This window comes from Xyrauchen texanus, chromosome 36 (assembly GCF_025860055.1).
Source record: "Xyrauchen texanus isolate HMW12.3.18 chromosome 36, RBS_HiC_50CHRs, whole genome shotgun sequence".
Classification (NCBI taxonomy): Eukaryota; Metazoa; Chordata; class Actinopteri; order Cypriniformes; family Catostomidae; genus Xyrauchen; species Xyrauchen texanus.
Genome location: NC_068311.1, coordinates 2423388 through 2437325, shown reverse-complemented (window position 1 = coordinate 2437325; position 13938 = coordinate 2423388). Strand labels below are relative to the sequence as shown.

The 13938-nt window shown below is 42.0% G+C and overlaps 1 protein-coding gene across 1 annotated transcript in view; it reads right to left on the bottom strand.

Annotated features, from left to right (window-relative positions):
- The window catches only part of igsf11 (immunoglobulin superfamily member 11), a 155045-nt gene that overhangs the window by 20899 nt on the left and 120208 nt on the right, over positions 1–13938 (bottom strand). Inside the window, exon 2 of the mRNA XM_052106780.1 lies at positions 7968–8131. Within this exon, the coding sequence (XP_051962740.1) occupies positions 7968–8131 (164 nt within the window). The remainder of the gene's footprint in view (positions 1–7967; positions 8132–13938) is intronic.

Below are 13938 nucleotides of genomic sequence, written 5' to 3'. Positions count from 1 at the left end.
AGGGGAAACGCTCCCTTTGACGAGGGGGAACGTCCCCTTTGACGAGGGGGAACGTCCCCTTTGACGAGGGGGAAAGTCCCCTATGACGAGGGGGAACGTCCCCTATGACGAGGGGGAACGTCCCTTTTGACAAGGGGGAACGTCCCCTATGACGAGGGGGAATGTCCCCTATGACGAGGGGGAACGTCCCTTTTGACAAGGGGGAACGCCCCCTTTGATGAGGGGGAAAGTCCCCTTTGACGAGGGGGAACATCCCCTTTGAGTGTTAAAAGTCTTTTTATTCTTTTTATATAAATTTTTTATTCTTTCCTCCGTGTCTGTGAAAATGTTGTAACATCATATGAATTGATTTTAAATACTATTGCCAGTTATCTGTCTTTCCCACAACCTTAGTTATCAGTATCAACAAAATCCACTATCGGTCAACCTATAATATCTAGAGATCGGAATATCATAAGAGAATTGAGCTTCATTTAACATCCCTACACTGCCATCCAAAGCAAAATGCAGTAACTATAAATTTTGTGTAAATTGAGATATAAGTAAAATCAATTGTGTAGTTACATTTTGGCTTTGTAGTAATTTTTTTTCAGTCTTTTCTTAAATAATTATAATATTTCAAAAATTAATAAGAAGTGTTTGTTTGGGCTTAAGATAGAGAGATACGACTAAGAAGATTTCCACACACTCAGTGGACGTTTGTCATGAGATTTTAAAAAAAGAGGTCATCAGCTGTGTACAGATGGTCATCGGCACTAACAACCGACTTGGCTTTGGCCACACTGTGAGCTGACAATCATTAAACCCCTCCCTCTAACATCTCTTCTGCCCCGCCCCATATTCAGTGGTCAGACATGTCCATAAACCAAATTTGTATTGCTCAGAAGTTACTTTTTATAGTGGATGTTAGAAACTTAAAGGGAACTTCACAAACCCAATGGAGCTCTTGATGGATTCAAATTAATGCTACTGAAATATGTTTGAATGTGAATACATGCATTTCCTGCACCAGTTGAACTTCAAAATGAAAAGAGTACAAAGGATTTATGAGGGAAAAGTTACATCTATATGCACTAATCTGCAGCTAAACGTAGAAGATTACGGCAAACGCAGCGCTGTGTCAGATAGCCGTGAAGAGAATGTGATCTGATCAAAATGAGGTCAGAAGGTCGAGGGTAGCATAGCATGTGTCCTTACGTTAAGCCCAGCATATGTTACAGATGCGGCATATAAATCCCTCACCTATAGAGAGCATGTTGGGATACAACCAGCATATATGTACCAATCGTGTCAGTAAGCTGCATACTCAGTGTAGTAAACAATGTGGTCATACTAGAACATACTGTATCTATATTTTCAGCTTTTGGCAATTCTCAAAATACAGTATATCATGATATTTACATATTTGCTCTAAATTCTGATTTCTTAAATCATTTTTAAATCAAAGAAATGACAATTTGGACTAAACTGTCACTGCTGCAAAGCATGGAATACTGGAGTTAAATTAATCCATCCATCCATCCATCCATCTATCTTCAACCGCTTATCTGAAGTCGGGTCGCGGGGGAAGCTGCTCCAGCAGGGGGCCCCAAACTTCCCTATCCCGAGCCACATTAACCAGCTCTGACTGGGGGACCCCGAGGCGTTCCCAGGCCAGTGTGGAGATGTAATCTCTCCACCTAGTCCTGGGTCTTCCCGAGGCCTCCTCCCAGCTGGACGATGCCTGAAACACCTCCCTAGGGAGGCGGCCAGGGGGCATCCTTACCAGATGCCCAAACCACCTCAACTGGCTCCTTTCGACGCAAAGGAGCAGCGGCTCTACTCCGAGCTCCTCACGGATGACTGAGCTCCTCACCCTATCTCTAAGGGAGAAGCCCGCCACCCTTCTGAGGAAGCCCATTTCGGCCACTTGTACTCGTGACCTAGTTCTTTCAGTCATGACCCATTCTTCATGACCATAGGTAAGGGTAGGAACAAAAATTGACTGGTAGATCGACAGCTTTGCCTTCCGGCTCAGCTCTCTTTTTGTGACAACGGTGCGATAGAGCGAGTGCAATATCGCCCTCTGATGCCCCGATTCTCCGGCCAACCTCCCGCTCCATTGTCCCCTCACTCGTGAACAAGACCCCGAGGTACTTGAACTCCTTCACTTGGGGCAATACCTCCTTCCCTACCTGGAGTACACACTCCATCGGTTTCCTGCTGAGAAACATGGCCTCAGATTTAGAGTTAAATTAGTGTTAAATATAAATATATTTTTGTATAAATAGTATGTGACACTGACTGTTTACATGGACACCAGAAAGCAGCGTAATGCGAGTAAGTAGCGTTCCTGTTTACATACAATGTATAGCGGTGTGTTCTTTACTCATTTATACATGTGGCTCGGTCAGTAAGCAGCTTTCTCCAAAGCAACATAATTACCCTGCAACACTTAAATTGTTGCTGTATTTGTTTCCTTAACTTTCCATTGCAATATGCAGTGGAATACTGTGCACATTTTACATATTGCATACTACTAACTTTAAAAAACAGTAGGTAATATGTCACTCCCAACATATACCCATTGACCGAGTTGTCGCCTTTCCTGCCAAACTGGCTAAAATCGAATAAAATCTTTCATATTGCATGTTAAATGTGGTCCATGCGAATGCAATTGCATATTTATGGTGGATAAATATGTGTAGGTGTGTAGCGAGCAGCTGTTGTGTTCTGGCCTGTGAGCTCTGGGTTAATTAGTGCAGAAGATTCGTTAGTTGCAGGTCAGGTTGAAAGTCGGGACAGGTGTGTGTGTATGTATGTGTGTGTGTGTGGCTGTTTGCATGTATGTGTTTGCGTGTTTGTGTGTGTGTTCAGGTTACAGAATTAGAGGTAGGTAAGAGTTAGCGACATGTGTGTGTTCTTATGTGTGTGTGTGGGGGTAGCAGGTGAATGGGGATAAACTTGCGCTCTGTATTTGAAGCCGTACAAAGGCACATCTTCCCTCATGTGTATGACGCCTGCAGCTGCACCATCAAAAAAGCAATGTTTGACTGCGCAGATCATACGTGTGTGCTGTAACATGTGCGACGTTACCCGGGGGCCAATGCACAGATGCTGAAGTGTGCATATTGTAGAGGGAACTGCAGGTAAAAACACATCATGGGAGGACAGGAAGACAGAGATGGAGAGAAATGTCTCTAAATAATGCACAGATCTGCACCATCAAAGCGTCCATCATGTGGACTTTCTTACTTCCGGAACACAAAAAGAAATACTATACTAGAAAACTTTTTACCAAGCTTTCATCAATTATTTTTGGTACTTTTCTGATGCCTGTATACAGAATTGAAGGGGGAAAAAACATTGACTTTCCATTTATGCACTGAAACTTTGCTTGGTGCAGAACAATCTGGAATAATATTAAACAATGCAACGGTCCCCTCTTTACAGCCTGAACTGGAAAACAGAACAGAGGTGTGCAAAAACACGTATGGCATGAACAGCCCCTAGCTCGTCTGTTCATGTGTGTTTGTGAGTGAGCGTGCATATGTGAAACAAGTTCGGTAGGTCTGTTTTTTTTTTTCTTTTCCGCTATTTACAAACCTGAACCCGGCCCGAAACCCGTCGGGTTCTCTGGTCCCGTCGGGCCCGAGTTGAGTTGCAGATCTCTAAGTGGAACATCAAGTAATATCCCTGACATGAGCCTTTTATGAAGCAAAAATGTATGAGATTTGTGCTATCTATAGGTCAACTAATTTGTATTGGTATTTTTCCACCTGTTGTCATATAGTGATTTTTAAGTTCCTGCAAAAGGGGCAGAAGAAGGACAGAGTAAAATGTGACTACTTGATTATATTGATTATATTTTAATTTTTTGGCATAGTGACTCGCCTCAATCCGGGTGGCGGAGGATGAATCTTATCTGTCTCCGCGTCTGAGACCGTCAATCCGTGCATCTTATCACGTGACTTGTTGAGCGCGTTACCGCGGAGACGTAGCGCATGTGGAGGCTTCACGCTATTCTCCGTGGCATCCACGCACAACTCACCACACGCCCCACTGAGAGCGAGAACCACATTATAGTGACCACGAGGAGGTTACCCCATGTGACTCTACCCTCCCTAGCAACCGGGCCAATTTGGTTGCTAAGGAGACCTGGCTGGAGTCACTCAGCACACCCAGGATTCAAACTAGCGACTCCAGGGGTGGTAGACTATATAATGTGACGCAGACAGTGCAACAACTGGAGAAGAACATCCAAATCAAATTGCACTTGACCCAGCCCATTAGTGCATTGCGTGTGCGTGCCTGGACAAAATACCAAAACTTCATGGCCATGCCCACTGACTTTGCGGTTATGACTTACAGCCACCCCTGGAGTCGCGAGTTTGAATCCAGGGTGTGCTGAGTGACTCCAACCAGGTCTCCTAAGCAACCAAATTGGCCTGGTTGCTAGGGAGGGTAGAGTCACATGGGGTAACCTCCTCGTGGTGGTGATTAGTGGTTCTCTCAATGGGGCGTGTGGTGAGTTGTGTGTGGATCGTGGAGAGTAGCATGAGCCTCCACATGCTGTGAGTCTCCGCGGTGTCACGCACAATGAGTCACGTGATCAGATGCGCGGATTGACGGTCTCAGACGCGGAGGAAACTGATACTTGTCCTCCACCACCCTTATTGAGGCGAATAACCACGCCACCATGAGGAACTACTAAGTAGTGGAAATTGGACATTCCAAATTTGGGAGAAAAGGGGAGAGAAAAAAAAAAGCTTAATAAATTTGCCATCTCAGCACTTCGAATAGAACTCTAATTAGATTTTTTGAAAGAAAAAAAGTTATGGAAATGTTTTCTTCTCATATATATGAGCCTTCTCAAAAAGGCAACATTATGTAGCATTGAGTTAATTAGTGAATTAATGAATGAATGTTCTGTTTGAAGCTCTTTTAAAAATATCCTAGATGTGAAAAGCATCAGTACAGGCTACAAAAAATACAGTAGCTAGGGCCAAAAAACTGTGTTTCCTAAAGTTTTCTGGTGACCTGTGTTTGTGACGGGTGTGAAAACTAAGAACATTTCAGTTGATCTTATTTGTTTACTTGAAAAATTAATTCTGAATATATAATTCTAAAAGTAAACAATGTAATGTTTGCGTCAGGCTGCTGGTCGTTGTGGAGTGTGTATTTTCAGGGCAGTGAGCCACATCCGAGCACAAAGTCAGATGACGGTCATGTTTTAAGTAAATGAATCACTGGCTTCGTCCTAGTGTGTGACCTACACACTCCTGATTTCTGTTGTTCAGCCATTAATGAACACAGGAGAGGTGTTACAGAGGAAAGAGCATAAAATCTCAAAAGGAAGTCTGCATTCTCATATTGTCTCGAAAGTGGGATTTAAGGGAATAAACAAATGCACTAAAGGTGAAATCACACAATATGTTACTTTTTTTTGGAAAAAGTTACAGTGAACATTTTTATTGTTACAATTGATGTTTCATTAATCTACAGGGCCTATAAAGGACAGGGCGGGAATTTTTTACCTGGAAAAGTTTTACGTTCCCACACAATAGTTTTGCATTCCCTCGCAATAGTTTTGCGTTCCCTCACAACAGTTTTGCGTTCCCTCTCAATAGATTACGTTCCCTCTCAATAGTTTTGCGTTCCCTCTCAATAGTTTTGCGTTCCCTCTCAATAGTTTTGCGTTCCCTCACAATAGTTTTGCGTTCCCTCTCAATAGTTTTGCGTTCCCTCTCAATAGTTTTGAGTTCCCTCACAATAGTTTTGCGTTCCCTCACAATAGTTTTGCGTTCCCTCTCAATAGTTTTGCGTTCCCTCTCAATAGATTACGTTCCCTCTCAATAGTTTTGCGTTCCCTCTCAATAGTTTTGCGTTCCCTCACAATAGTTTTGCGTTCCCTACCAACAGTTTTGCGTTCCCTTACAACAGTTTTGCGTTCCCTTACAACAGTTTTGCGTTCCCTTACAACAGTTTTGCGTTCCCTTACAACAGTTTTGCGTTCCCTCTCAATAGTTTTGCGTTCCCTCTCAATAGTTTTGCGTTCCCTCACAACAGTTTTGCGTTCCCTCACAATAGTTTTGCGTTCCCTCACAATAGATTACGTTCCCTCTCAATAGTTTTGCGTTCCCTCACAACAGTTTTGCGTTCCCTCACAATAGTTTTACGTTCCCTCACAATAGTTTTACGTTCCCTCACAACAGTTTTACGTTCCCTCTCAATAGTTTTACGTTCCCTCACAACAGTTTTGCGTTCCCTCACAACAGTTTTGCGTTCCCTCTCAATAGTTTTACGTTCCCTCACAATAGTTTTGCGTTCCCTCTCAACAGTTTTGCGTTCCCTCACAACAGTTTTGCGTTCCCTCTCAATAGTTTTGCGTTCCCTCTCAATAGTTTTGCGTTCCCTCACAATAGTTTTGCGTTCCCTCTCAACAGTTTTGCGTTCCCTCACAACAGTTTTGCGTTCCCTCTCAATAGTTTTGCGTTCCCTCTCAATAGTTTTGCGTTCCCTCACAACAGTTTTGCGTTCCCTCTCAATAGTTTTGCGTTCCCTCTCAATAGTTTTACGTTCCCTCACAACAGTTTTGCGTTCCCTCTCAATAGTTTTGCGTTCCCTCACAATAGTTTTGCGTTCCCTCTCAATAGTTTTGCGTTCCCTCTCAATAGTTTTGCGTTCCCTCACAACAGTTTTGCGTTCCCTCACAATAGTTTTGCGTTCCCTCACAATAGATTACGTTCCCTCTCAATAGTTTTGCGTTCCCTCACAACAGTTTTGCGTTCCCTCACAATAGTTTTGCGTTCCCTCACAATAGTTTTGCGTTCCCTCACAACAGTTTTGCGTTCCCTCTCAATAGTTTTGCGTTCCCTCACAACAGTTTTGCGTTCCCTCACAACAGTTTTGCGTTCCCTCTCAATAGTTTTGCGTTCCCTCACAATAGTTTTGCGTTCCCTCTCAACAGTTTTGCGTTCCCTCACAACAGTTTTGCGTTCCCTCTCAATAGTTTTGCGTTCCCTCTCAATAGTTTTGCGTTCCCTCACAATAGTTTTACGTTCCCTCTCAACAGTTTTGCGTTCCCTCACAACAGTTTTGCGTTCCCTCTCAATAGTTTACGTTCCCTCTCAATAGTTTTGCGTTCCCTCACAACAGTTTTGCGTTCCCTCTCAATAGTTTTGCGTTCCCTCTCAATAGTTTTGCGTTCCCTCACAACAGTTTTGCGTTCCCTCTCAATAGTTTTGCGTTCCCTCACAATAGTTTTGCGTTCCCTCTCAACAGTTTTGCGTTCCCTCTCAATAGTTTTACGTTCCCTCACAACAGTTTTGCGTTCCCTCTCAATAGTTTTACGTTCCCTCACAACAGTTTTGCGTTCCCTCTCAATAGTTTTGCGTTCCCTCTCAATAGTTTTGCGTTCCCTCACAACAGTTTTGCGTTCCCTCTCAATAGTTTTACGTTCCCTCTCAATAGTTTTGCGTTCCCTCTCAATAGTTTTACGTTCCCTCACAACAGTTTTGCGTTCCCTCTCAATAGTTTTGCGTTCCCTCACAACAGTTTTGCGTTCCCTCTCAATAGTTTTACGTTCCCTCACAACAGTTTTGCATTCCCTCTCAATAGTTTTGCGTTCCCTCACAATAGTTTTGCGTTCCCTCACAAAAGTTTTGCGTTCCCTCTCAATAGTTTTGCGTTCCCTCACAATAGTTTTGCGTTCCCTCACAAAAGTTTTGCGTTCCCTCACAATAGTTTTGCGTTCCCTACCAACAGTTTTGCGTTCCCACACAGTAGTTTTGCGTTCCCTACCAACAGTTTTGCGTTACAACACAACAGTTATCTTTCTCACAATAAAGTCAAAATAAAAAAATAAAAAATCCAAATTGGGGAGGAATGGGAATGTATGATTTTCTTAATAAGCTGCATGAAAACACACTTAATTGTGTAGTTGAAGTACGAGATTATTTAGTTTCTGTACGTGTTGGTCTGGTTACCTGCTCTGGTTGGTTGGCATTGGAGAGCGGTGTGACCATCCAGATGATGTAAAGATTATTGAGTGCGGCACTCGTGGTGAACGTACAGGGCAAGATGGCCGCCTGACCTCTTGCCACCTGGACACTGCTCCGGCTCACCGTCACTTCCAACGCTAGCACACACACTGTAGAGAAAACACACACACATACAAGTGTTAAATAACTTCATTAGACACAAAACTAGAGTTATACACCCAATATATAGACTGAATTAAGCTAAGAAGTTGAAGCTTCTGTTTCAGTGTGCAATGTTTCAATTGTAGATTATTTTTAGACAGCAATGAATTCACAAATTATTACTGAATTAGCGTAGTTTAGCCTCTCAGTTTCCTTTAACACAAAACTAATATGTTTGATGAAAATACTACTGTATCATCTGTGTTAATCAACTTTAAAAAGTCACATCCTGTTGTGAAGGCTTGATTACGTCAAACACAATCAACATGTCAAATGATACACAATATTGGCTTATTTTTGTACGCAGCTAAACACATTAAACATCTTAAAGTGGGTTATATCTTCAGACCAAATCTATCTGTGTTGGATGGCTAGGGATCTAAATTCATGCTTTTTACAAAATACAATCAAAATATTGAATATATAATGTATTTTTTTATCAAAGTACACAGTTATATTATTTATTGATATTTGTGGTTATATGTTATTGTCTTTTCCTTGTTTTAAAAATAACATCTATGGTCAAATGTTTGATTCGATTAGCCCCTTGACGAGCAGCACAATGCTTTTAATTAGAAGAGATGAATGGCTCATGTATCCAGAGCCTCGTTAACACAATATCACATGATTAGCATCTGGCCAATCATTTGGGAGGATGTCAGATCCTGACCAGCTGCACTAAGGCCGAATTTGTGATGGTTTCTGAATGTAAGCTGCCACATTGTAAATGATTGCTGTTAGTTTTCTTTTATAAAGGCAAAAATTCACTTTAATTCATGACTGCTTAGCATTTGAAATTTTTAATATTGGGCAGTATTTGGTGCATACTCTCCTTATTCCATTCCTAACATTCAGTAGCCAATACATTTCCCAGTTCCTCATTCCTGCTAAGCTGAAAAGAATCCACAACAAACACATTCATTTTCATTGCTGTTATCCCATTGAAGTGTATTGTGGTGTAATCCTGTTTCATACACAGTAGGGTACAAAGCCTATCGGCAGGGGCGTAGCAGTCATTTTAAAAGTGGGGGGGACACAGCTGTCAGTAGGTGGCTCGCACAGACCCAACACTTTAGTGCAGTATAAATATATTACAGTATATAAGTATGATATGAGTATGTGGCAGGGCGGAGGGCGGTGTCGTGTTTCTACACACCCGGTCCCTTATCAGGCTAATCAAGCCTCCGAGAGGGAGAAAGGCCGACTGCGGAGGATGGTGCGGGAGAGAGAGATAGTTTACGGACATGTCCGTCATGTGTGTTGTTGTCTTTTGTTTAAGTTTATAATTAAAATATAGTTTATATTGCCAAGCTGGTTCTCACCTCCTTTCCATTGAACTACGTTACACTGGTGTTGAAATCCGGGAAGGAGGAGGGATGCCCGTCGCGGAGTCCTCGACACTGCTGTCCACCCGGGGAAGCACCGCTGCAGTCCGCCGGGGGAGGGAGTAGCCCGACCACCCGGACGTGGTGAACGGATGCCGTCCGTGAGGCGAGTGGGGACTGGACTTCCCGACCGCCTGGAGCGATGGAGCCGCTGCCAGGGGTGGAGGAGAACCCTGCCATCCCCCAGAAACGCGGAGGGGTTGACAGAAGACCGTACTACAAGTGTTTCACACTTGACAATAAAAGTTGTCTTGGGGGTCCAACACCATGTTGCTGGTTTATGGTTTGTCCCTCATCGGACCACTGTTGGTAGGTACTCACCACTGCTGACCGGGAACAAGCCTTTGTGTCGGGAACGGCACAAAACAAACAATAACACGAGCGCTAGCTGTTAGCGGCTAGCTCATTGTGCTGCATAAAGCAGTTGTTGCATGGTGATTTTCCACAAGTGTAACAGTTAAATTGGTTGTTTTAGAAGCTTCCAGTAGCTGCTCAACTAAATAAAGTGAAGCTTTCAAGCAGAATATAGAGTTAACGTAACAAAACGTACCATCCTCCATCGTGGACTCATAACAACGCCCAGGGAACTCTCCATCCCATTGCTCTAGATAGCGTCCTTTTGGTCGAACCACTTCCACTTTACCTTAATGGTTCTGTAGTCACTTTTAGGTAGGTCCGGTGTTAGCCGTGTGCGGCCAACAGCTGAGACACTTCCTGAAAGACATTTTCGTTTCATTCGTCGCTAACAAGAGGAACGTGTGCACCTTGTTTATTGACCACAGCGTGGTTTTGAGGACAGCCATTTCTTTTTACAATTTGAAAGGCGCGTGAACAAATGATACTGCTATCGCTGTAGCTAACTTTAAAACTAGCGGGTTGGTGTCTCGTGATGGAAATCCAGTGACGCTGGTAGTGACGATTCTCTCTGACCAATCAGTGATCTGCAGGGTTTTGATGTCACATTTAGTATCGGCTCGGCTCACTTGAAACCTCGACCGATGTGGAACTAAAAAAAGTACCAGGTACCAGGAACTATCCACAGTGGAAAACCCCCAAAAAGCGAGCAGAGTTGCGTCAAGTCGTACCATACAGTGGAAAAGCCCCAGGGTGGTCATAATGTTTTGGCTCATCAGTGTATTTATATATATTAGAACTGATCTACTAACAATGTCCAACAGTGTATTTACATGCATCACAGGAAATGTATATAATTCCAGCACTGTTTAAAATAATTCTGTGCTGGAAATGACGCTGATGGAAACAACATTTTAAACGTTTTTAAAATCAAAATTGCTGGTTTTGTCTTTCTAAAGATAATTTCATAGCTAACATTTGATGTATCCTAAAATACAGTCTTATTTTCACAACTTTTGCATATTTTGTCAAATTACAGCTTGATTGGAAATGACGCCCAATAAATAAAAAGGGATATTTCCCTTGATTCTTCTTTGCTTTTTCTAGATGTTTATCTCAAGCAATCTATACATAAAACACACCAAAAAAGTTTAAAAGTAAAAAGTTTCCTATTCAGTTTTAATGTGACCTTCCTATAACAAAAAGATGCTAATTTGAATAAAAATCCCCCCGGTATGCGAAAGTGTCTGAAGTTGAAGAAACACCTCAAAATGCCTTTTGTCGGTCTAATAAATTAACGAGTCAATAATAGATGTTAAAAATTATGCATGATTCCGCTTTCATGTTCATGCATCACACTGTATATTGTGTCCAGCATATTATGGCAAAAATTGTTGGTCATCCAGGTACTCCACGCATACTAATACTGCAAAACTAATATGATTAGCATGGTAGTAAGAACTACTGAATACTGCATGACCACCACTCAGACTTTGTGTGTATCTGCTTGACTTTTCCAGAGAAAAATACATCTTGTCTCTCTGTGGGCTGCCCTGGATCCTGCCGAATAAAACAACAGTCTGACACCCGTCTCTGTTTCTGTGTGCATTCACTGAGGGCCTCCCTCTGCTGGGAGACACATATTCATTTCTTTCTCTCATTTTAATTGGAGAAGTCACCTTGCCTGGCCTGAAGGCTCCTGCAGGGGTTTGAGAGAGAAACGCGTCTCCACATCTTCATTCTCAAAACAAATGTCAACATTTATGTTTATTAATGCAAGAGGGACTCACCCAAGAGATAGATCGATCGATCTATCTATCTATCTATCTATCTATCTATCTATCTATCTATCTATCTATCTATCTATCTATCTATCTGTCTGTCTGTCTGTCTGTCTATCCCCCATTCATCCATCTATCCATCCCCATCCATCCATCCATCCATCCATCCATCCATCCATCCATCCATCCATCCATCCATCCATCAATCCATCCCCCATTCATCCATCAATCCATCCCCCATTCATCCATCCATCCATCCCTCCATCCCCCATTCATCCATCCATCCATCCCCCATCCATCCCCCATCCATTCATCCCCATCCATCTATATATCTATCTATCTATCTATCTATCTATCTATCTATCTATCTATCTATCTATCTATCTATCTATCTATCTATCTGTTTATCTGTCGATCCCCCATCCATCAATCCATCCCCCATTCATCCATCATCCCCATTCATCCATCCATCCCCCATCCATCAATCCATCCATCCATTCATCCATCCCCCAACCATCCATCCATCCATCCATTCATCCATTCATCCATCCATCCATCCATCCATCCATCCCCCATCCATCCATCCATTCATCCATCCCCCAACCATCCATCCATCCATTCATCCATCCCCCAACCATCCATCCATCCATTCATCCATCCCCCAACCATCCATCCATCCATCCATCAATCCATCCCCAACCATCCATCCATCCATCCATCCATCTCAGGTGGAGTTTGTGAGCAGCTGTTCTTGTTTTTCTGTTGTTGCACAAATATGTTACAGTGAACAAATCAAAGGCTTTTAAAATCCCCTGCATCTGTAAGCATCACGAGCACAGATAATATCACCTGTGTCTTCTACTGTTATACAATGACAAAAAAACACAAAAAAAAAACAAAACACAATTTTTTTGTGTCACGACTGTAATGTCTGAACGGTTTTGTCACATTTATAAAAAAAAAAAAACAGAAATATAATCCACTCAAACTATAATTACATTTGTTTGCAATTAATAATTTATATTTATGACATCAAGAAATTTTACATTGCTAATTCATTTAAATTTACATAAGACACACACAAACTACTCTGTCACGCTGTTTGTGAATAAATGAGACAGGAAGGAGCCGACATTGAGGTTCCAGCGGGAAAACTGAATAAAACAACTAATTAATCTTTCACAAACAAACAAAGTGACTCTGCCTCAGGATGACACACACACACACACGCGCACGCACGCACGCACAAGCACACACACACACACACGCACGCACGCACGCACACACACACACACTTGCATGTGAACTGCAATCACAAGAATGTGACCAAAAAACACAAAAACACAATCTGTTATTATCAGCAGATTTAGAGCAAAACATGATTTAGCTGATTAATGAGCCTTTAAAACTAGTGAGACACACTGAAAATGTCAAACTAAATAACATGTCCTGTACAAACAAATGGCACCTTTAATCAAACCTCTAATGTGAGTGAAATAAACATGAGCTTGAAGTGCAATAACGTCTGCATATGTGATAATTAATCAGTTGGGCCAGGTGAAATTGTTTTGGTGTATGTGAATAATTCATCATTATTGTGAGGAAGGTGTATAACGTTTAGTGTGTGTTCCCTGTGTAACAATATCACTGTATTTTTTGGTCTGTTGTCACTTAAAACCGACTGTATCACTTCAGAAGATATGGATTAAACCACTCAAGTCTGCCTTTATGTCCTTTTGGGAGCTTGAACGTTTGATCCCCATTGACTTGCATTGTATTAACATATATTTAAATCATATCTATGTTCGTGTTCGGAGGAAGAATGAAAGTCATACGAGTTTGACACTACATAAGGGTGAGTAAATGATGACAGAATTATCATTTTTGTGTGTACTTTTGCCTACATGCTCTGCAGTTTGGACTGAATTGCACTTCAGCAAAAATCAATGTAAAGGTTATTCATATATCTCACTCTGTCAGAACTCTTGGTCAGCCAAAAGCGGCAGCGCTTCATCAGTCCCTCCCACACAAATGATACAATGCTAATTGTACCCTTGTGCAAATAATGGTAGATATTATTTGTACCCCTTTTTAAATACTAACAGTATAGTGGCATTAACTGCAACGTCATTATTGTGTTTATTTAGAGTACCACAGACACCCTACACCTACCCCTAAACCTAAACCTAACCATCCCTTAAAATAAATTACCCATGATTTACTACAGTAACCATA